At 47.7% G+C, this 23,746-nt stretch overlaps 1 protein-coding gene across 1 annotated transcript; it reads left to right on the forward strand.

Moving 5' to 3' along the window:
* Window positions 1–551: 551 nt before the first annotated feature.
* On the forward strand, window positions 552–13,822 carry Znf622 (zinc finger protein 622). Its single transcript, XM_004652612.2, has 6 exons — window positions 552–1,224; window positions 2,343–2,594; window positions 2,792–2,954; window positions 6,619–6,731; window positions 12,248–12,391; window positions 13,562–13,822. The coding sequence occupies exons 1-6, from the start codon at window positions 552–554 to the stop codon at window positions 13,687–13,689; spliced, it is 1,473 nt and encodes a 490-aa protein (XP_004652669.2). The 3' UTR covers window positions 13,690–13,822.
* Window positions 13,823–23,746: the final 9,924 nt, after the last annotated feature.

The following is a 23,746-nucleotide window of genomic DNA, read 5'->3' on the forward strand; positions in this document are numbered from 1 at the left end:
AGCAGGCAAACCCTTCCCGGGGCGTTTGGTCCAGGCTTAGGTCAGCAGGGCGCAGGCGCGGGCTTCGTCTCCATGGTGACAGTGACTCACCGCCGCCCAGCCCCTGGGAGGACACCCGGAAGTCCCGCCCTGGGCTTCGCTTCCGCCACTTCCTTTCGCCCGTTCCGGAGACTTCCGCTTTTCACCCGGGGTGGAGGGGAGGCCGTCGCGCCACACAGCCGTTGGAGAACATCCCGTGCGAGAGGACCACGCCCCGCAACCGCCACTCGCCTCAGGCTCAGGGGACGGATGCGGATCACGTACCGGGTCAGGGACCAGCGTCACCGCCCCTTCCGGGGCGTGGCTACCCCCCCCCCCACGGAGGCGGGGCTTCCGGCGCGCCCGAGACTCTTCCCCGCGCACGCCGGAAGTCGGCGCAGAGCGACTCCGGAAGCCGGGGCCGAGCGGGCGCGTTGTTGGCCGCTGGGCGAGTGGAAGGTGTCAGGGTTTCCGCTGGGCCGTGAGCGCCGGTCGCTGGCTTCCCGGCCCGGTGCCCCTGTTCCCGCCCGGCGATGGCGACGGCGACGGCGACGGCGACGGCGACGGCGACGTACACGTGCATCACGTGCCGCGTGGCGTTCCGCGACGCGGAGCTGCAGCGCGCCCACTACAAGAGCGACTGGCACCGCTACAACCTGCGGCGCAAGGTGGCCGCCATGGCCCCGGTGAGCGCCGAGGGCTTCCAGGAGCGGGTGCGCGCGCAGCGGGCCGCGGCGGCCGCCGAGGAGCAGCGCCGCGACTCGGCCACGTACTGCGCGGCGTGCGGCAAGAAGTTCGCCTCGTTCAACGCCTACGACAACCACCTGCGCTCGCGGCGGCACGGCGAGCTGGAGCGCAGGGCCGTGCAGGCCGTGAGCCGCCGCGTGCAGAGCCTGAACGAGAAGAACCTGGAGAAGGGGCTGCGCGCGGGCGCCGTGGACAAGGACGCGGTGAACGCGGCCATCCAGCGGGCCATCAAGGCGCAGCCGTCCACGTCGCCCAAGAAGACGCCCGCCGCGGGCGCCGAGCGCCGCGACAGTGTCGCCGCCGCGGGGACGCGGGCCGCGCCCGACCGAGAGCCGGCCGACAAGCCGCCGCGGCTGCAGTGGTTCGAGCAGCAGGCCAGGAAGCTGGCCCGGCAGCCGGGCGAGGACGGTGACTCAGACGACCGGGACGGGGACGGGCCGGAGGACCTGGACGACGAAGGTGATGGCCCTGGGCTCCCTGGCCTTGATCCTGCAGCCTGACAGTGCCACAGGCCTGCATGAATACCGTTTTTTAAAAGATAAACTTTTTGCTAATTTTATTACTTTATACGTGTGTGTGTTTTTGTTACTGCATTTAAGTTATATGTGTATGCATATATGTGTATATACACACACACACACACACACACACACACACACACACACACACACACACACACACGTATGTATGTTTATATTTCCAACCACTGCAAACGAACTCCAGATGCATGGGTTCCCTTGCTATCTAGCTTATCGTGGATCCTGGGGAATCGAACCTGCATCCTTTGGCTTTGCAGGCATGCTCCTTAACCGCTAAGCCATCTCTCCAGCCCTAGGCCTCCATTTATTTTTATTTATTTATTTTTTAATGCTTGCCCTTGTCCCCTTGCCATCTTTTTGGTGGGTCTGATGTGAACAATGTAGTTGTTTTTAGCACTTTAATCCTTGAAAGGTGAGCTTTCCGCTTTTTAAATCGCATTATGTTTATATGAAATTTCCTCAGTGCCTTTTAAAGAATTCGCTTGGATTCGTGGTCTAAATGGTGGGCTTCGTCATGACAGTTCAAAGTGAGGTGTAGGTGTGAAGGCGGCATCTGTTTTCTGAAGTGCCACAGGGAATTTTGTCTGTTTGGTGTTCAGTTGTAGATTTCAGAACTTAAAGATTTTATAAGTAGGCCCAGGGTGGATGGCTCTTTCCTCTCGGATGTGGAAGTTTTAAACCTACACACAGGAAGACAAACTGTTGGCACACTATTGTAGAATTTGTGGTTCTAGTGGGTTCCTTGTTAGGATCTTACCTTTAACTTAGTTTATTTATACTGAAAGGTGAGGTCAGAGGCAGCTGTGAGGCGTAGGAAAGAAATAAGAGACCATTTGAAGTTCACTGTGTACTGGGAATGGAAGATTCAGGAGTTCGTTACCATGCAAGCTTGAGTGTAGTGAAATGGAGATCTTGAAAGATGATGTGACTTCACGGGGAAATGCCGGACTAGAATGCCTCATGAATAATGGTGATGGCTCTGATTGTGTTTATCACTTGGTAAAAAGTAACTTTGCCTTTCACAACTCCGACTTGAAGACTGGGAAGACATTGACTCTGAGGAAGAGGTGGAAGGCGAGGACGACTTGGAGGACGTGGAGGAACAGGACGTGCAAGCGGAGGCTGGGGACAGGCCGGCCCCGGGCGCCATCCCCGTCACGGACTGCTTGTTTTGCTCCCGCCACTCTCGCTCGCTCCTCAAGAACGTGGCTCACATGACCCAAGCGCACAGCTTCTTCATCCCTGATATAGAGTATCTTTCAGACCTGAAGGGGCTGATTCGGTATTTGGGTAAGTATGACAGCTTTCTTTTTAATTGAAAACACGCATTATTGAAGATCAAGTTTTATTTTGTGTTTCTCATGACTCTTCAGTTGCTTGTTTTGTGAAAACCAAAATTTTGATGGTTTTTGAGTTACACAGATAAATAGTGAGATTTGACTTGGTTACAAAAAATTTTGATCTTTTCCCTCACATCATTGGACCAGGAGAGAAAGTTGGTGTTGGCAAGATTTGCCTGTGGTGCAACGAGAAAGGGAAATCCTTCTACTCCACGGAGGCTGTGCAAGCGCATATGAACGACAAGAGCCACTGTAAGCTCCTCACGGACGGGGACGCCGCTTTGGAATTTGCAGATTTCTACGATTTCAGGTAAGTCCGGAGTTTTAATATGAAATGAATTGAGGTCCTCAGGTTAGTATTACAGTGTTGTTGCAGTTCTGCCTTTAAGAAAAAAGTTAGGGTCTCATGAATGTAGCCTGGGCTGAACTTGAACTTTAGATCCTTCCCCCTCAGCCTTTCTTTTTGTTTATTGTGGGTTTTTGTTGTTGTTTTGTTCTGTTTTTTGAGGTAGGGTCTCGCTGTAGCCCAGGCTGACCTGGAATTCACTGTGTGGTCTTAGGCTGGCCTCGAACTCACCGTGATCCTCCTATGTCTGCTGGGGTTAGAGGCATGCGCCCCAAGCCTGAGCTTTGTCAGCTGGCTGAGGCGCTGGGGTTTCGTGCAGGCACTGCCCTGGCCAGCCTTGCTCTGTGCATTCTTCACTCTTGGCACCTCTGTATATGCTAAGAGACCGACTGTGCTCTATCCTGGAGGGGGAGGACTTGAGGCCCAAACTGTGGCTTGCCTGACTTGTTTTTGTTCTTTGTGGTTAAACAGAAGTTCGTTTTTGCTATTTATCTTGTGAAGAGATGTATGAAAAATAGGCTTCACATCTTGTCGTCCCTGAGGGACCTTGAATTGCTAGCTTGCTCGCTCTCGGAAATTGAGATGGTTGCTACGTAGGCCAGATCCTAGCGTTAGATGATGAGATTATCCCATACATCATTTAGACTCTTGAACAATTTATGTATTGTACGACAAATATATGTTAGGTGCTCATTAATAACTTGTTTCTGTTGTCAGTTCCCGTGATACGTGTGAGTAGTATGTCAAGCATGCATGACCTGTGTGATACAGAAAAAATTTAACCTTTAGAAGTTTATTTCGTCTTTTCTCCCTGATTTCTCATTTTTGCAGTTTAGGTTTTGCAGTTAGTGGGCATAACTAGAGGTAGAGGTGGTGACAGTGGAGAAGATGGATTGTCTGCTGCAGGTAGAAAGGGAACAGTTTATAGCCCTCGTTTCCTGGCAGATTAGTGGGTTTGACCTTTTGACTAATGACATGGGTGGGGTCAGAGCAGATACCAAGGATCAAGTCAAGGGGTCACAACCTGTAGTTACTTGGAACGTTGTGGTTCAGACTGTCTAACCTCTTGATCCCCATCTGTTCCTTGTATATTCAGGTTCCTGCCCAGTCTCCTAGATTTCATTACCTTTTATAGGCTCATGACTATCAAGTCTGTATCTCTAATGTGATCTTTCCCTCAACTAGCTTTCCTTGACATGTGTGCTGCGTTCAGATTCAAACTCATACTGTGCGTCCTAACCTGCTCCATCTTAAATAAGTGGTAATTCTGTCCTTCCAGGTATGTAAGCCAAAAACCTTGCACTCATCCTTTCTATTTTATTTCATGCAAGCGTGATGGAATTAAGTCATCAAATCCTTTATCCACCTTCAAGTTGTCATTGAAATGTGACCGTTTCTCATGTCCTTCCTTCTACTGCCCAAGTCAAGGTTGCCATTAGCTTTCACTGGGCTTGCCTCCGGTCTGATCTCCTTACTTTCATCCTTCCTACCCATTGAGTTATATTCTCAAAGCTAGCCAGAGGGGTCCTTTTATAATACGAAGCCAGATCCGAATCTTCTCAGTCTTGCCAGGGTCCCCCTCTTCCTCAAGGTGAAGGTAAGGGTTTACTTGCTCCCAGTGTTGTAGGTATATTGACTTGAGCTAAGATGCTGGTGTTTTCACGTCTCGCTCTTTGGATTCCGAGGGATTATACGTTAACCCCTGTACTTCCTGTCTCCTGCCTGTAACCTTTGTCCAGAGACTTCATTGACTTAGTCCCCATTTCCTAACAGGCTTGCATAAAATTATAAAATCCCAGGGTGGCTGTCCATGATGAGCTTTCATAAAACAGCAGTACTCTCCTAATCCTTTTATCTGTTCTCATAGCCTCTTCTGCCAACTTACTTTTTTAAAAAAATTTACTTAATTGTGTCTCCTTTTAGAATATGGGATAGTGCCTTTTGTTGTTGTTCTTGTTTACTAAATGGTAAGACTGAGAATTTGAATTAAGATTGATAACTAGTGTGAATGGCTAAGGAATTTAATTTCCTAGTTGGGGATCTGGCTCAGTGGTGAAGTGCATGGATATGACCCTGGGTTTGGTCTGTAGTACCTCAAGGAGGGGGAAAATGAATTTTCCTTTTGCCTCAGTGATGCTGTTTTGAACTTTGTGGTTCCTAGAAGCGAGGAATGGTGTAAGCCTTTATTAAAAAAAATGGATATTAAATTACTTTGCTTTAAAAACAAAGTTTACAAGGCTCAATAAAAAACTTAGAAAATCTGCTTTTGTTTCTTAAATAACTGGCTAGCTTGTTTTATACTTAGTTTTTTTAACTGAAGAATAAATTTATAGAAAGGTGCAGGCATGCACATATCATAATTCATCCCAGTGAAATGTTAATTGCAAGAATAGAACATTAATAATGTCCTGACTTCTCCCTTGTATGTATTTCCAGCAATTAGTTCTCTTACCTACAAGCAGAACTATTATTCTGACTTAAAACTTACTAGGTTTTACATGCTTTTGAACCTTGTATGAATGGAATTGCAAAGAAAACACAGTTAGATCCTCTGCTCAGTGTTACATTTGTGAGATCGGCTCTTCCTGTTGCATGTGACGTAGGCCGCTCGCGTTCACTTGTAGAAGATGGCATGAATGCTCCCAATGGCTTATCTAGTGCAGAGACACACATTTGAGTAGTTGTCAGTTTTGCTCTATTAGAAATAATGGTGGCCTACTGTTAATATTTTAGTGTTCTTAATTGTCCAGTTATTTTCGATGTATTCATATAACTATGAAATGTTCAATATATTTAAGAATATAGAGTTAAAGAACTACACTGTCCAATGTGTTAATTACTAGGTGTATCTTATGGCTGTTTAAATGAATTAAAAGGTAAATTACAAATTTAGGGCTGAAGAGATGGCTCAGCAGTTAAGTGAGCTTCCTGTGTAAACATGAGGGCCCAAGGGGGTCTGGAGCTGCCTGAGCTCAAATCTCCTGATATGTAAAAGAGCCGGGTGTGACCATCTGTGCCTGTAACCCTGGCCTCACAGGGGAGGGGAGACTGGAGAGTCTACGGAGCCCCACAAGCTCCAGATTAGAAGATGTCACTGAAATCAAACCAGGCAGAAAAGTGATGGATAGGTTCATCCAGTGTCCCACTCTGGCCTTTGCAGGTGAGCTGTCCCCACCACAGGCAAGTGTGTGGGACACTGCAGGGCACATGCATGTGCATTCACATGCACACACCACATTATACACAGTCACATTGCACACTTCCTCATTTGAAAGTCCACATGTCTAAAGCTAACATGTGAGAAACAGGCATGTACCTTATCGCAAATTCTGTTGGCCTGCACTGTTCTAGAACTTGTGGTTACTGTGGTTACAGTCAGCTACAGCTCCATATCCAGTTCTGTGTTCTCATCCTCTGCATTTGGCAACTTTCATAAAGAAAAACAACTATGAAAAGCAAGTCCTTAAGGGTTACTTGTTTACTTTTATTACAGAGAAGCGCTGGTGATTGTTTATTCCTCACACCTTTCAGTGGGCAGTCTCTGGGGGTAAGGCCATGTTTGCACATGCACTCATATCGTTGAGATGGGTTGAAGTAAGTGTTTATTAATGCCACTTCACTGTTACAGGAGTAGCTACCCAGATCACAAGGAAGGAGAGGATCCAGATGAGCTTGATGCTCCGTCTTCAGACAGGCACTTGGAATACGATGATGAGACCATGGAGCTGATTCTGCCTTCTGGTAAGTGCATAACCCCAGCCCTTGGGAGGCCGAGGTGGGAGGGTCACCATGAGTTCAAGGCCACCCTGAGATGACATGGGGAATTCCAGGTCAGCCTGGGCCAGAGTGAGACCCTACCTCAAAAACAAAAATAGATAAATAAAAATAAAATTAATAGCTTAATGTGGATGTGCTGTGGAAGAGGAATAGCTCCATCAATTACATGCCATATTGATGGAAACAACCTCAAGTTTAAAGGAAACATGTGTTGTCACCAACATGTCAATCAAAGAGTGTTATTGTGCTCTAAGGCTATTTAGTTTATTTTTTTTTAAATATTTATTATTTGAGAGGTAGGGAAAGAGAGAGTCTGGTGTTCCACGACCTCTTGCCACTACAAAGAAACTCCGTATTCATGTGCTACTTTGTTCATCTGGCTTTACATGCATACTGGAGAATTGAGTCGTGGTTGACAGACTTTGCAAGCAGACATCCTGAACCTCTCAGCCATCTCTCCAGCTATGGCTGTTCCGTTGATTCTGTTGGTTTCTATTAAGATGTGCCCTTCTTTTGACCAGGCATTAAAAGCCATTTCTGAGTTTTCTTATTGTGGGCTGTACTCTCAGTCTTGAAGTGATTCCTCTGGTTCTTGTGTGTGCAGGCTCTGTGCTAGTTCCTGTCATGTGGCTTTGAGCAAAGTACCTGCTTTAACAAAAGAGAGAAAACTATTTTGGCGTATTGGCTTCGGGGAGCTGAGTCCATGGTTACTTGGCTCCATGCACTCCCATGTGGGCAGATCATCATGGCAGGGGACACGTGGAAGAGAGCTGTTTACCTCACGGCACATGGGAGACAGCGACAGAGGAATGGGACAAAGTGTCCCCAAGGACCTAGAGGTCAAAACACGAGTCTGCTGGGAGCATCTCATGTTCAAAACGCGCCATCCCAAGCTGCCAGCTAGCCTGGCATGTGAGCATCTGTTTAAAGAGTGCTTGGGTTACATACCTGTCCTGATTGTAGCAGAGATTTGAATCCCGTCTTCTGTGGGGAATATAATCATGACTGGATTTGGTCCCCTAATGAGAAGAGGAATAACCATAAATACCAGAAGCATCCATTGTTTATTGTGAGAGAGGAAGCTGCTAAGTGGAAGGGAAGCTACAGAGGGCAGCTTTAGGTCATGACCTTAAAAGGAAAGGGCGGAATGTCTTATTAAAGACTTAATTTTTCCTACAGTGATAAGGAAGTTACGTTGTTGTATATCATTGTAGCCTATATAATACTTAATGGCAAAGCATGAATGTGTTCAGTAAACCTCTGGTCTTTATGGAATGAGAAGTACAGTCAGCAGCTGGCGGGAGGAAACGGTTTATTTTGGCTTATAGACTCAAGTGGAAGTTCCATGATAGGGAAAATGTGGCACGAGCAGAGACTTGACATCACCTCCAAACCAACATCAGGTGGACAGCAGCAGCAGTAGAGAGTGGCAAATGCTGGCAAGAGCAAGCTGGCTGTAACACCCATTAGCCAACCCCCAACAGCACCCCTCCAAGAGGCTTCAGTTCACAAATTGCCACTAGCTGGGGACCCATCATTCAGAACACATGAGTTTGTAGGGGACACTTAATTCAAATCGCCACATCATACAACCACCAGAACACGAGTAGTTTTCTTTCCTGTCCTGTCCTGTCCTGTCCTGTCCTTTTTTCTTTTTCTTTCTTTTTTTTTTTTTTTTTTTTTTGAGGAAGTGTCTTGCTCTAATGCAGGCTGACCTGGAACTTACTATATAGTCTCAGGCTGGCCTTAAACTCATGGCAATCCTCCTACCTCAGCCTCCCAAGTGCTGGGATTAATGCCTGGCAATACACCAGTATATTTTCTTTGCCATCTAGATTTCCCTAGTGGGGAAATTCCATTGTCTTCAGAGTAATTCAGCTTCTGCTTTTGGCCCCTCATATATTGTGTGCTGTTCCTTGTGGTTTTCTCCTCTGGGTCTTTGTCTCTCTGTCTTGGTTTTGCAAGGTAGGGTCTCACTGTAGCCCAGGCTGGCCTGGAATTCACTGTGTAGTCTCAGGGTGACCTTGAACTCACGGCGGTGCTCCTACTTCTGCCTTCTGAGTGCTGGGATTAAAAGCGTGCGCCACCACGCCCTGCTGGTCTTGGTCTTCACGGGGCACCTCTGTCTTACTCGAATCATCTTCAGTGCACCTCTCACCACTCAGGAGATTCTTCTAGAACTTGTTTTTGTTCCTTTCCTGGATGATGACAGTATATGTTAACTTTCAACTTTTTGGTTTTTCAAGGTAGGTTCTCTCTCTAGCCTAGGCTGACTTGGTATTCACTATATAGTTTCTGGTGGCCTTGAACTCATGGTGTTCCTCCTACAATTGTTCCCTGTAAGCTGGGATTAAAGGCACGTGCCACCACACCCGGCTGCACTGTATTTCTTTACAGGTGTCTCAGTTGACTACTGAGCCATTTTTTCCAATCCAGATGTGACTTAATTTTTTGGGGGGTTTACTTATTTGAAAATAACAGAGAAAGAGACACAGAGAGAATGGGCACACCAGGGCCTCCAGCCACTGCAAACGAACCCCAGACGTGTGCGCCCCCTTGTGCATCTGGCTAACATGGACCCTGGGGAATCGAGTCTCGAACTGGGGTCCTTGGGCTTCACAGGCAAGTGCTTAACCGCTAAGTCATCTCTCCAGCCTCCAGACGTGACTTATAAAATGAAGTCATATTTGATTCCCTGGATCCTGTAGTAATAAGGAAACGGGTGACTAGAGGATAGTTGCAAGAGATTTCCAATCTGTTTTCCTGCACTCCCCCCTTAAGTTCATGGGGAGGATTGCTTTGTTTTGCTCTGCTTTCCTTTTCCTTCCCTTTCCCCTTCTCCCTTCCCCCTTCCCCTTTCCTGACTGAAATGTCAGCTTTAAGCTAATTTGGAAAGGATTGTAGTATAGAGAGCTTAGTGGTAATTTAGTCACCTATACCTAAGAGTTCGCTTTAAACTGGTTTCAAAAGCCATTAGTTACACTGTCTTTCTTAACTAGAGATTTCCAATTGTTCAGTAGTAGGGTCAGCAATGAGATAACTCCAAAGACAGAAACTACGCGGTAGAAGGCGCTGTGAGCATTTCTCTTGGAGATGGCGGTTTGGCTCCGCCCCTGGCATCTCCCCCTCTACTGTTCGGTTAGTACAGGGACGGAAGTGGTGTGGACGACGCATTGACTATGAAACTGCCGGGTTCATGAGAAGCGCTTAATTACTCCTGAGAAGCCACAGTAGGAGATACTTTCTTTTCCAGTATCCACTGTCACTAAGTATGGGAACGGGCAGTTTGGTCGGCAGGTATCTGGTGAAAGCTAGCTGGACGGGTCGTGTGCGCCGTTCGTGGTCAGTCCCACGGTGTTCCGAGGGCCGTCCTTGACGAGGGCCTTCGGTGTCACTGCGCTCCGCTCTTCGGACTTCGGCTCGAGCCACGCGCTTGCTGTCTTTGACACAGCAGGAGTAGCTCTGAGCACTGCTTTCCCAATACTCTGAACTTACAAGGTGTATTTCTGAAGGTTGCAGAGTGGGGGGCAGCTAGCTCAGCAGTTACAGGCACTTGCTCAGTACCCAGGTAAAGCCAGATGCACAATGTGGCACATATGTCTGTAGTTGATTTGCAACAGCAAGAGGCCCTGGTGCACCTGTTTTCTCTGTTAAATAAAAAAGCGTAATGTATACATATTGATTTAATACATACTAATTACCAACATAGTAACAGTAAATGGGCTGAGTAAGGCTTAATTATCATTGCAAATCTAGAACATCTTGACCTAATATTGTAAATTGAAATCTCAGTGAAAAGTACTGAAAGTTCCTATGCTGGCCTCCACTTTCAAAAGGCGGGTACATGATGTGAATGTGGAGGTCAGAGGAACAACTTTTGGGTCAGTCCTCTGCCTGTGTACCCCATTTGAGAGAGGGTTTCTCTCTGGACACTTGCTCTGCGGGTGCTCTCCATGAGTGTCCAGGAAGTTCTCCTGTCTCCACCTCTCGGCTCACCATCATCGTGCTGGGATGACAGCCCACCATGGCTCCTGGCTCTTTATGTGGGGCCTGGGGGTCACCCTGATGCTTGAGCTTGAGCTGTGAGCACTGTCTCCAGTGAACCATCTCCACAGCCCTGAACTCTGCTCTGTCCCCGTCAGCTCTATCACATTTGTGGTATGGGAAGGTTGTTAGCTCTTAGTGAACCCAGTCACACTCAGGGGAACCCCTTTATCCATCCACACTGACTTCCAGAGACCATGTGTTGAATTTGAAGGTTCTCTTCATCAAATCCATCATGGTAACTTCCACATCTGGGTGGCATGCACTTTCTAGGCATTAACCTGATACCATATTTTTTCATTAAAATTAAGGGTTTAGATCCTAAAAGCTAATGACAGTCTAGAGTTCCTTCCTGTGGTTGTGTTTTTTCCCCCAGAAAAGGTTCTGAAAGAAATAAATTTAGATATATAAAAATAAGTTTCCTAAGGACTATACACAAAATTTTATCTAGCCATATTTCACATTAATTTTTAGTGGGCCTGGCTGTTTCATGCCTGTGTATAACTTATTAAGTATCTCTGTATTTTTGCCTATGTGAGAAGGTATTTGATTGTTTATATCCTAATTAATGTTCTTGTGAAAGCAAAATTTGTATTTATTAGTAGTAAGGCTAGGGCAGTGTTGATGAGGACCACCTCTTGAAAGCCACTGTTCTCTTGGAGCCTGGAGCCACCCCTGAAGCCTGTCCTTTTCAGGTTCATCTATTCTGAAGCTGAGTTCGGGGCACTATTCTATAAAGCGACGGTCTTTGAGCCGTTCTGTGCGTCAGCTGTTCAGACCTGCTAGAGATAGCTGCCCCGGTGAGGGTGGCTGTCCCAGCAAGCGTGCGTGCAGGCTGCCTAGCACGTTCGTACCCCGCTTGGGCATGTCACCTCTATAACAATCACTCACATGAACCTTGCCCTTAAGTAGCAGTCTCAATTTTTATTCCTAAGTAAGCAGAACTTTAGAGAGAATTTAACTTAATCATCTTTTCCAAATTCACCACGAGATTTTCATCAGATGGGAAAGGGGAGGCTCTCAGCTTCAGCTCTGTGCATCTTAAGATGTTCGGTGCATCTGTCCTGCAGCCACTAGATGCCAGTAGCACTCCATCCAAAGCATCAACGGTGCTGCCACTGACGGCCAGATGTTCCCCAAAGGGGCAGAATCACCCCTGCTGGAGAAGCCCTGGAATAGACGACTTAAAGTGGATTGATTTCCGTTCTGGACTTTGACTATGGCTTTGTACCATACCTAACCATTCTTTCCTTACTCTTCTATCAAGGATTTTTACCCTTATTTTTCATTAATACTTTCTCATCTTTAAGCATTAAAACATTATCTGGGTATATATCTTTTTCTGCTAGATATTCTAAGGCTCACATCCTTAGAGATAGGATTGGAGAAGCCTTTGTGTTACAGCTGTGTCTAAATACTGCTCTTCTGGAAAACAGGCGCCAGAGTGGGTCACCGCTCCTTGATGCGCTACTACAAGCAGCGGTTTGGGTCGACAAGAGCCGTGGCAGTCGCTAGAAACCAGAAGGCCGTGGGCAGGGTACTGCAGCAGTATCGAGCCCTGGGATGGACCGGCAGCACAGGTACATCATGCACACCCCTGGGGACCAGCCAGGATCGCATGCTTTCAAGGGGACTTGGGTGACAGGTTTCCATCTATCTGTCTCGTGCTTAGGGATCCTCTTCAGGGGAAATGTGGCTTTCTATGGGATTTCTGTCACCACTTGATAGCAATAATCCTGAGGCCCCCAGCTTAAGTTGCTGGCCCAGTGACTCTAGATACATCATGACCACTTTTTTGGAAGGTAAAGTTGAAATAATCCTAGAGGCCACACAGAGAAAGTAAACAATATCCTAGCTTGATAAGTTGAATTTTGGTTGTTTTGGTTTTTCAAGGTAGGATTTCACTCTAGCTCAGGCTGTCCTGGAATTCACTATGTAGTCTCAGGGTGGCCTTGAACTCATAGTGATCCGCCTACCTCTGCCTCCCAAGTGCTGGGATTAAACCACGCCTGGTGGGATGTAGAATTTAATTTGACAAATATGCACTCACATTCTCTCACGACAAGCAAGAGTAATTTAATTAACCTTCCATTGGCTTATTTATACAATAGAAACAATAGGTCTTCCTTTTATGAGTGGATACCACACAGGTTAGCTGTCAGCTCCTGGCAACTTTCCCATAGTATGATTAGTAATTCAGTCGGGCTCAGATGAGTAATGGCCACTTGAATTAGGCTTTAAAACCTTATCAATGTGCTGCTACTTAAATCTGTTTTGAAATGTGTGCTGTGTAAAGCTGGCTGTCCTCAGCTCTTCGGGAAAGGACCAGTCAGTGGAGGGCTGTGGAGAGGACAAGAGATCTCTTTCTGAAAAGCCGCGGTACCTAAAGTGCCGAAAGGCCCGAGTGCACAACCTGCGTCGTCTCACAGCTGTGGGGCACTTGATTCTTGCACACCGGACATTGCCTTACTCTTGTCAGGAATTATCATATGATGATAGTTTTCTGTCTTATGGGTCATTGGGGCCTGCAGTTCCCTCAATCTGATGAAAACTAAAGATACCCAGAGAAACACGTTTACAACAGTTTTCATATGTGATCCCTAAAGCCCATTGCTTAAAGCCCCCAAGTTAGCATCTCTTTTCAAATGTAAGAAGCCACTTACCCAAAGAGAACTTTGGGTTTCTCCATGAAGACTCTGACTACACGTAAGAGAGCTTTCACTCATTTCCTAACCTCCTTCCACCCACAGGAGCAGCTCTCATGCGGGAGCGGGACATGCAGTATGTGCAGAGGTTGAAGTCAAAGTGGATGCTGAAGACGGGCATGAAGAACAATGCCACCAAGCAGATGCACTTTCGGGCCCAAGTTAGGTTCTGAGAGGCTGCGGGGCTGAGGTGGACCTCCTGCACTTTGCTCCTTGCCCGAGGACACTGGGAGCCAGAGGGTGGGGTGCGTTCTTTTGCTGCTATTTCATTTGTCCTGACCTAATTAAAAAAAAAAGTCAGAATCATACTGGTTTTCAAATTTCATTTTTTGCAGTGTTACAAGCTTGTAAGTAAGTGGTGACATGTTTGTTGGGCTCTGGGACCTGCTGCTTGGCGGTTGGCTGTATTGCCTGGTGTTCAGGTGCTTTCTGGCAGTGTAATGTGGGAAACACGAGTGATTTGTCTATGCCAAATCACTGGGGTCTGTGTGACGGTGGTTTTGGGGGCTGGAAGCTGTAAGGCTTTTGGAGGAGCCAAATTGAATGTCACTCATTGAACACGTGGTTTAGGACGTGGAACATGTCTGGGCACTTGGAATCCAGGCAGAGGAAAGAGCATGCTAGTGGCTTGCCGTGAACATCCTTATTTCTAAACGAGAGCACAGAATGACAGTGCTCGGCACGCAGACTCCGTTTTCAGGGGCTGCCTTTATGTGAACAGTTAGATTACCTCACTGTTAAGTCTTGGAAGAGAATGCACTAATATAGTGACCAAATTTGAAGTTCATACCCATTAAATATCTTTGCTACTTTGGAAAGGTCACTTGATTTTTAATCTTGCAAACAGGCGGCTGTTGCTTGCAGGTGGTGGGCTGAGCGAGGGCCCCGCGCTGGGCCGGGGTCTGCGGTGCTTCGCAGCGCACGCAGAGGCTCCTGAAAGGCCAAGACCAGCTGGCACCCTACCCTGAAAGAGAGGGAAGAGTGCCAGGAGGACTTAGTTGGCCTGGGGTAACTGGCTTTTGTCTGCCAATCTGCTTCCTTTGAACTTTGCAGGCAGAATTGAGTTAGTCATATGTATCTCAGGGTCCGAGTCCTCTATTACCCAAAGAGAGGGGCTTCCTGGTTTGAATTTTGCTCCTTCAGTGCCTTTTAACATCCTCCCCACAGAAGTGTTCAGTCTCCTGGTACCTCTTTGCTAACACACTGAATTCTATACCCAGGTCGTGCTTTGCGCGTGTGCTATGTTTTCAACTTACACGTAGTCAAGTAGTGCATGATGCGTTACAGCTTTTCTGTTCCATCTTTCTTTCAGGGGCACTGTCTGGGTCATAGTTTCTGACTGTTGCTCTCGGTCAGGTGGTGGTCTTACCTCCTTCCTAGTAATTTAGTTACCTCCTACCCTGCGCTAGCACGTGGGCCAGGATGGATGGCTTGTACCTTGTTATGTCTACATCCTCCTTCGTCTCTTTTTTTTTTTGCCATTGGAGTGGGAGACAAGGCAGGGTTTACGAACCTCTAAAATACAGATCATGCCTCCGTTTATTTTATTAGCTACCCCCTCATCCCTTGATGAAGAGGAGACTGTTGTGATTTTGGTTTTATTGAACAACTACTTTGTCACCTCTGTCCATTGTAGCGTTAGAACCCGGTTGCCCTGTCGGGTGGGCTTGTCAGGCTCGGGCGTGAGGCGTCGGCCGGGCCGCAGCAGGAAGAGCGTAGCCCGGTCCTCTCCGCGCTGCAGAAAGCCCGCTGCTCTCGGTCGTTTCCATGCCTTCTCCAGAGAGACGCCGCCGTGTGAGCTTTCTGCTTCGAGTCCCATAAGCTCCCGTTTTGCAGGGCGCGCACGCCTTTGTGACCCTCTGTTGTGAGGCGTGGGCGGTGCTGCTTTACCCACGGGAAGTGGGCTCAGGGGAGTTGAGTGACTGTAAAGGACACGGCAGCCGGAAGCCGGAGGTGACGCTTTCCGGTTCGGTGTTCTTAACGCCGCCCTCCAGCGCCGTGTCTTCAGCATCTTCCTGAAGACGGAGAAGGGCTAAACTTCACTCGGCTCCATTTAATTTGCAGCAATGTGAAAGAAACCTCTCCATCTAGATGTCCTTCTCGTCTGATGTTTGTTTGCTGCGTGGAAGAAAGCCTCACCTTGTCTTGGGAACAACTGACTTTGGCTCTTCACGGATTCTTCGTTGTCCTGCTGCTTGCTTCGGGAGCCCTGGTGTGTCGTGGTCCTCCCAAAGAACCACTGGTGCCGTGTTTATCAGAAGCAGCTGGAGCCTACTGAGGTTGCCCTGTAGGAGGGGCGTGGCAGGGAAAGCGATCAGCCACCCCTGTGCAGCTTGGCTCGGTGATGCACGAGACCTAATGGCCTCGGGAACTGGCGTTTGTAGAGGGTAGAAGATCCAGGGACGGGAGCATCATCTGCCCAGCCGTGGCGATGCTGTTACCGTGTTAGGATGAGACCTTTCAGTATGGCTGCTTGAGGTCTCCATACCTGTGAAAGTAATCCTTTGCCATGCCCTGTCAGAAAGCCCAATATTGGTAAACCAAGGTAAATGGGTGGAACTGGCTTTTAATTTATCTGGGATGCCCTGCCAGGGGGAGCAACCACTTGTTGGCTTCTCCCCAGAAAAGAGCTTATGCCCCCTTGGTTAAAGTGTCACTGTTGTATACGTTAATGGAGAGCTGCTGGCAGTGCTAGACAAACGTGTCTGAACTTAGATGAGTACGTGCCACTGAGCTCACACACATGTATAATTGGCACATTATTTGTAATACTAAAGTGGTGGATGTCAGAAACACTGATTAGTTTGTTAATGGTTCAAACATTTGAATGTTTTACTGACCAGACCGTTCCCTGGTATGTGTTTTTTCCCACGAATGGTTTGAGATAGGGACTGTATTTCCAGCTTCCCCTCCAGCAGCTTGGGTCATGTGATTAAGCCGTGTGCAGACACTGGGTGTACTTGACTACAGATGGTCTCTTGAGACAAGCAGCTCTTCTGGATTCTGTATCTTCAGTCATAAATGGAAATGAGGTGTGCCATTATCACCCATGCAGATGTGAACGATGCCGCAGGGGATGGCAGAGCAGCAGTGTGGAAGGAACCAAGAGTCTCTGAATGATACTGCGGAATGTAGCTGCCTTTCCAGCCTGGGCTGGCCGGACTGTTAACAGAAGATAAATGGAAGCCATTATGCTGTGGAGTTTCTGTTACATTAGCCTAGTTTACACTATAGCAGAATAAAAACTACAATATTGCATACACACACACACGTGCATACACACACACACAAATTAAGATACACCTGATAATTGCTACTTCTTCCCACGTGGCTCTCCTAGAGCTGAGATTGGCTCCATTCTTAGGCATTCAGTTGATTTGCAGACAGTAGGAAAAATACGGCTCACATCATTTGGGATTTTCTCAGGACAGTTTCAGTGTCTCCTTTTCATTCTTTTGGGGACATACAGATATTCTTCATCCATCTCATGGCACCCGTATGACTGCTCACACTTTGACTTCCTGTGCTGCGGTACAGCTGCCTTTCCTCCCCTGCTGTTGGCCTGGGCCTACTCATGGTTACAACATGCGGGAAGCGATGCTGCTGGTTTCCAAAGATGGTTCTTAACAGCAACTCAGCTGCCTATGGTGGCACACACCTTTACTCCTAGCACTTGGGAGGCAGAGGCAGGAGGATTGGGTGCGTTCAAGGACAACCTGAGACTACGTAGTGAATTCCAGGTCAGCCTGAAGGAGACCTTACCTTGAAAAACAAAAACAAAAAGCAATTCGAGTTTCTCCTTGCTTCCTAGAACCCTTGACCATGTGAAGTCACCACCCCGAGGATTGGCTGGAGGCCCTGGTGCAACCATTCTCTGTCTCTCTCTCTCTCTGCCTCTTTCTCAAATATCTCTTCTCAAATATCTTCTAGACTTCTCTAAATCAGATATGAAAGCAACTCAAGGCATAACTCACTTAAGGCAAATTCCTCCGCAGCAATAAGCCTGTAAAACCACGAGCTATGTGCTTTTGACTTGGAAGCTTTCCTGCTTTGCTTTCCTTCTTAGCTCTAAAATAAACCCACACTTTGCTCTTCTGTCCATGTTTTCACGAGTCTTCAGGACCAGAAGTTGGGGCTCACTGCCTGGTCGTCTCCTTAATGAACGGCTCTTCCCAGCACTCCTATCCCACGTCACTTCCAGTGTACAGCGTTGACAGACATTCAGGGCTGGAGACATGGCTTAGCAGTTACGACATTTGCCTGCGAGGGCTAGGGACCCATGTTTGGCCCTCCTGCTCCCACATAAGCCAGACAGCGCACAAGGTGGCACATGTGTCTGGTGCTTGACGGCAGTGGCTGGAGACCCTGGTGTGCCGATTCTCTCTCATAAACAAAAAAAGATTCAAAAGGGCTGGGGGTGGAGGAGTAACAGGCCCCAAACTCAATAGAGAAACTAACGTATCTTAAACCTGGAGAATGACCCTCTGGGATTGCATGGCCCCCCACCTATGCACATGGGCTGGGACGTGGGTGCCAGACAGCCTTGTTCTTCCTCTGGGCTGGGCTGCAGTGACATGCTGCAGTGGCCCCGCAGTTGAGGGGACTGGGAGGCTGCCCCACTCTCAAGGGGCTTTCTGCATGGCCTTGTTCCCAGCGCTCCTGTGGCCCTGCCCTAAGTGAGGGCTTGATGCATTGGCTCTGTGGTAAGTCTCTGCTTGAACCCCAGTCTGTCTGTCTGTCTGTCCTTGGAAACAAAAAGCGCTATGTTCTCTCAGCACATACTTTCCGCATGCCTGCAGAATTAGCATCACGTGATGCTACCGAGGCTATTGGGTACCTTCCGGAGGGCTGCTCGAGACACAAATGGGGAGGAGAGGGGTGTTGGACTGAGATCCAAGAAGCAGAGTCTGAGCTGGGATAAGACAGCAAGTCGTGAGTTAGCATATACTTCCCGGTCAGGGTTGTGTGAGGCAGCCAGTGGTGAGGTTCCACAGATAGGTGTGGAAATCCTTGCCTCAGAGGCCTCTGACAAATAGGGTCATTCCTCCATTTGTTGAATGGCACCTGGCTCCTACTACAAAAATCACTGTGTGAACTGATTGGTTGCCTACAAACTCAGTATTCTTCCCTCAAAACACATTTAACTATTATTAATATTTTTATTTTTAATTTTTTGGTTTTTTGAGGGAGGGTTTCACTCTACCTCAGGCTGACCTGGAATTCTCAGGGTGGCCTTGAACTCACGGCGATCATCCTACCTCTGCCTCCCGAGTGCTGGGATTAACGCATGCGCCACCACGCCCAGCCTACATTTAATTCTTTACATGGCCAAATCGTTTTTTCCAAAACTTTCCATTCTACTTCCCTTAAGTGATAAATCCCATCCATAAACCATGTCTCTCTTCTTTAATTGTAAGCAGCCAAGAGAAGACTGTGGCACCTGTGTGCTTTGCCACTTAGACATTTCTTCTGCCCGAGATCTTAACTCATCACTCCTAAGTTTCATCTTAAGATTCGGGGCGTGAACAAAACCCCACCGAGGTCTTGGCTTCTTGATAACAAGGCTGACCTTGAGTTTCTAACACCTGCTCCTCATTTCTACCTGAGATTTCATGAGAATGGTCCTCACTATCTGTGTTTTTTAATAACAACCTGAGCAGATCATTAGGTTGTCTGTAGGAGGATTTAGGCTGTCCCTACAGTGCTGTCTTCTGAGATTTTTTCACCAGATTTCTGAGTAATACAGGGTTTTTCTAGCTTGATCCTCCAGGTTCTTCTAGTGTTCCTGTGTTTCAGTACTGTTCCAGTCAGCTTTGCATTTCTGACAGAAAGAACCCAACCAACAGCAGCTTGGGGGAGAAACAAAAAAATAAAAAGTTTCATTTCAGCTCACAGACTCGAGGGGAAGCTCCACGATGGCAGGAGAAAATGATGGCATGAGCAGAGGGTGGACATCACCCCCTGGCCAACATCAGGTGGACAACAGCAACAGGAGAGTGTGCCAAACACTGGCAAGGGGAAACTGGCTATAACACCCATAAGCCTGCCCCCAACAATCCACTGCCCCCAGGAGGTGTCAATTCCAAAATTGCCATCAGCTGGGAACCTAGCATTCAGAACACCTAAGTTTATGGGAGCCACCTGAATCAAACCACCAGTACCAGTGATCTATCTTAGTCTGTTTTGTGTTGTTATTACTGAATACTAAGCTTGGTAACTATGGTAGTTTGTGTGTGCCCCATTGACTCAGATGTTAAAATTCAACCTGTAACTTGGGTCTCCAGTGGCCTGGCTGGGGGAGGTGCCACTGGGGGTGGGTCCTGGGGTCCACCCCAAAGATACGTTTGGGGGCAGATCTGAATCAAGATGCCAACGTTATCTACAAATTATTCTTGGTGTGTTGTTCATGGTGGAAGGTAGAGGGGCAAGAGAGGCGCTGGGTTTGATGGCTCATGAGTAGTCCCAGTACTCAGGAGGCTGAGGCAGGAGGACTGCCGTGGGTTTGAGGGCAGCTTGTCCTATGTAGTGAGTTCTAGGGCACCTTGGGCCTTGGATAAGACCCTGTCTCAAAGAACAAATCAAACCAAACAAACGCAGAGAGGAGGGTAGAGGAGAGCAAGAAAGGATTGAACTCCCTGTGTATGACACTCATAATTTCAAGTGTGCCAGCAACACGAGCCCCTTCGTTGGTGAAGTGATGATCTAATCCCCTCTTGAAATTGCCACCTCAACATTGTTGCAGTGGGCACCAACTTTTTTTTTTTTTTTTTTTTTTTTGGTTTTTCGAGGTCGGGTCTCACTCTGGCTCAGGCTGACCTGGAATTCACTATGTAGTCTCAGGGTGGCCTCGAACTCTCAGAGATCCTCCTACCTCTGCTCCCGAGTGCTGGGATTAAAGGCGTGCGCCACAACGCCCGGCGGGCACCAACTTTTTAATACACGAAGTTTGGGGAACACGCATGACATAGCATAGGTTTTTACAAGTCTCTAATGTCAGCTAGATTTGCCCTTGGCGCTCCGTTCATTGCAACGCGAGGTTTCTCTACACAACAAGATTGGCAGATCTGCTTCTGCGTTCAGTCTGTTCTATATAACACATCATGCGTGCCCTAGAAAAATTTCCATTTCCCAATAGGTGAGAGGGTAAATGCCATCTCAGTATTAATATGATGCTAGCTTTGGCTTTGCAGACCCCTGCATGGGTGTCAAGGTAACCCGGCATTCCTGGACTGCATCTTGAGAAGCTGTGCAGTATATGTGACTGCTGCTCATGTTGTCCTGGATGAATGCTCTCTAAGAAACACTTCAAGTGAGTCCAGCCTGCTGTGTAGGAATGAACAGCTGTGCAACTAGATTGAGGTTGCCAATCTGGCGTTCTTGACTTTCATTGCGTACTTCATGCCTTTGTTTCTATTCCTCATCCTTCAGACAGGGTTGGTGGGCTGGAGAGATGGCGTAGCGGCTAAAGTGCTTGCCTGAGAAGCCTAAGGACCCACGTTCGACTCTGCAGATCCTACGTAAGCCAGAGGCGCAAAGGTTAGGCAAATACAAGGTCACACATGCCCACTAGGTGGCGCAAGTGTCTGGAGTTTGATTTCAGTGGCTGAGGTCCTAGCTCACCAGTTCTCTCTCTCAAAGTAAATAAATAAATAAATGTAAGAAAAAACAACAGGGTTGGTTACCAATCCCTTGCAGGACCATTCAGCACATTCTAACAAGTATGTAACAAGTGCCCAACAGGGCTGACACACAAAAGATGCCTTGTGAAGGGTGGTGTGTACTGCACAGTGGCTCATGATGGCCAGGAAAGGAAGGTGAGGTGCCTCAGGCAGCTGTAGGGGAAAAAAAGAGAGACCCCCAAACCTGCACCGCAACACACCCTGGCTTCCAGAAGTTTAGTCTGGCTCATGAAGTGCTTATGTTAGACCACCCTAGAGCTGCGGGGCCACATCCCATATAGTCAAGTGCATCCATCTTTCTAGAGAAGAATATGACTCACTCATTCCAGAGGTGAGAAATACCCTCTCTGTTCATGTGCATAGAAATCTGGGTGTCCGGAGCGGAGAACTTTCTATTGTACGTAAGATACGGTGAACCCTACTTACCTGATGCTACTCACTCAGACCTAAGCTATGGCTGTACGCATTCCATCTCATTTTATTCTCAACTCTGTGATCCAGAAACATCCTTGCCTAGTGTTTCATCTTTCAGCCACATTTACTAGGGTTGGATTGGTGAGTCCTGCCTTTCTTTCTATACCTGTAGCCTACAAAACAGAGCTCACGGGTTTATTAGTGGTGGGGGTGGGGGGCTAGGCACACGATGACCCCAGTTTGCATCAACAAATGTCTTCTTGGGTGCACTGAAAATCTGCCTAGCCAGGAGCATGTCCTGAAGAGTGAGTACGACACGAGAGCACGTTCTCTGGACGTGGCATGACCCATTTGCAAGGACAGAGACTGACCGGATGACATTTCGAAGTCTGTAAACAAGAGCCTCACTGGTTGTTCATAATCCCCTGAGTACAGCGTCTCACAGAGGCCTAAAGCCTGAAGTTGTCTGAAGATAAAAGTCCTGGCTGTAGATGATTGTTGGACAAGAAGAAAGGATTACAGGATTTGGAATTAAATTTCTGACAAATTCATCAGAATTTGAAATTATGGAAGTGTTATGACGGTGCTTGAAGACCCTGAGAAGCTGTCAGCTGTGGTTTTCTGCGGGAGTTAGAAGAAATAATTTAAAACGTAATTTTTAATCTGCTTACAATTTTATTCTAACTTCAGGAGGAAGTAAGTTCCATCTACTTAGACACCTGTCCTCCACAGATACTAAGAGGCACTTCACTGTTTTTTTCAATTTTTTTACTTGACAATATCCCATGGTGACTCCCCCCCCCACCTTCCCCTTTGAAACTCCACTCTCCATCATATGCCCTCCCCCTCTCCACCAGTCTCTCTTTTATTTTGATGTCATTATCCTTTCCTCCTCTTATGATGGTCTTGTGTAGGAAGTGTCAGGCACTGTGAGGTCATGGATATCCAGGCCATTTTGTGTCTGGAGGAGCACGTTGTAAGGAGTCCTACCCTTCCTTTGGCTCTTACATTCTTTCCGCCACCTCTTCCACAATAGACCCGGAGCCTTGGAAGGTGTGATAGAGATATTGCAGTGCTGAGCACTCCTGTCACTTCTTTCCAGCACCATGATGCCTTCTGAGTCATCCCAAGGTCACTGCCATCTGAAAAGAGAAGATTCTCTACCAAAAGTGAGAGTAGAATTAATATATAGGTATGAGCTTTAAGAGAAGTGCTTAGTGGGCAGTTTGATAAGCATAGTATATACATTTATCCAGACAGCAGCAGACATTACACCCCTAGGGCTCATGACTACCCTGTTTTAAGTTTTCAGTATCAGGGATGAATTCCCTCCCATGGCGCGGGCCTCCAGTCCAATTCGAGGGCAGTTGGTTTCCCCCATGACAGACGTGCCAGAGGCACTTAACTTTGTTCACTTGAACTTTAACACACCCCTGTTTCACATTGCACGCCTCTTCAAGTTTGCTGCTGTCCCAAATGCAGTGTCGTGACACTCAAATGCAGAACCCTTCCCAAGCCTTGCCAAAGAGTAGGAAAATGCTGCTTGTTAAGACAGAAAAACAGCAGGACTTGCTGTTATAATGGGTATATTCAGTGAGGGAGATGTGGCTGCTGGGGTGAATAGATTATTCTCTTTCCTCTCTCCTTCCTTCCCTCCTTCCCTTCTTTTCTCTGTGTTTCTGTCTCTCATTATTCTGCTCTTCAGAAGGACAGGTTGAAGTCTATCTACAGCAGACTGCAGCTGCCTCACTGCCTCCATCACCCAACATTCCCTTAGGAGCCTCCGTCACAACCACAGCCGTCACTGGACCCAGCGCTTCTCCCAAGATCCCCCGTAGTTAGGTGTGACAGCAACACCTGTCCCGTGGCCTTTCTGAAGACAGCAGGGTGAGGAGCCCCAACTCCCCTGCAGGACACAAGAGCTCATTCCGCTCCCGGCCCAGGAGCCCCAACTCCCCTGCAGGACACAAGAGCTCATTCCGCTCCCGGCCCAGGAGCGCTGGTCCCTGCTGTCACTCAGATGAATCCTTCTGTGGGGACCCTCCCTTGCAGAGGAGAAAAATGCCCCTGCCCAGAGCCATGCCCTCTGTGGTTGAGGCAGGCAGCTGGCACCCATGGCTGGCTCTCTTCCTTGACT

The sequence above is a fragment of the Jaculus jaculus genome, chromosome 13, assembly GCF_020740685.1.
Source record: "Jaculus jaculus isolate mJacJac1 chromosome 13, mJacJac1.mat.Y.cur, whole genome shotgun sequence".
NCBI lineage: Eukaryota > Metazoa > Chordata > Mammalia > Rodentia > Dipodidae > Jaculus > Jaculus jaculus.

Excerpts from the sequence above, each read along its gene's own strand:
- Znf622 (XM_004652612.2), top strand. The coding sequence starts at position 552 with ATGGCGACGGCGACGGCGACGGCGACGGCGACGGCGACGTACACGTGC. Across the intron at positions 2,955-6,618 it reads GCAGATTTCTACGATTTCAG|GAGTAGCTACCCAGATCACA; the intron begins GTAAGTCCGGAG and ends TCACTGTTACAG. Across the intron at positions 6,732-12,247 it reads GGAGCTGATTCTGCCTTCTG|GCGCCAGAGTGGGTCACCGC; the intron begins GTAAGTGCATAA and ends TCTGGAAAACAG.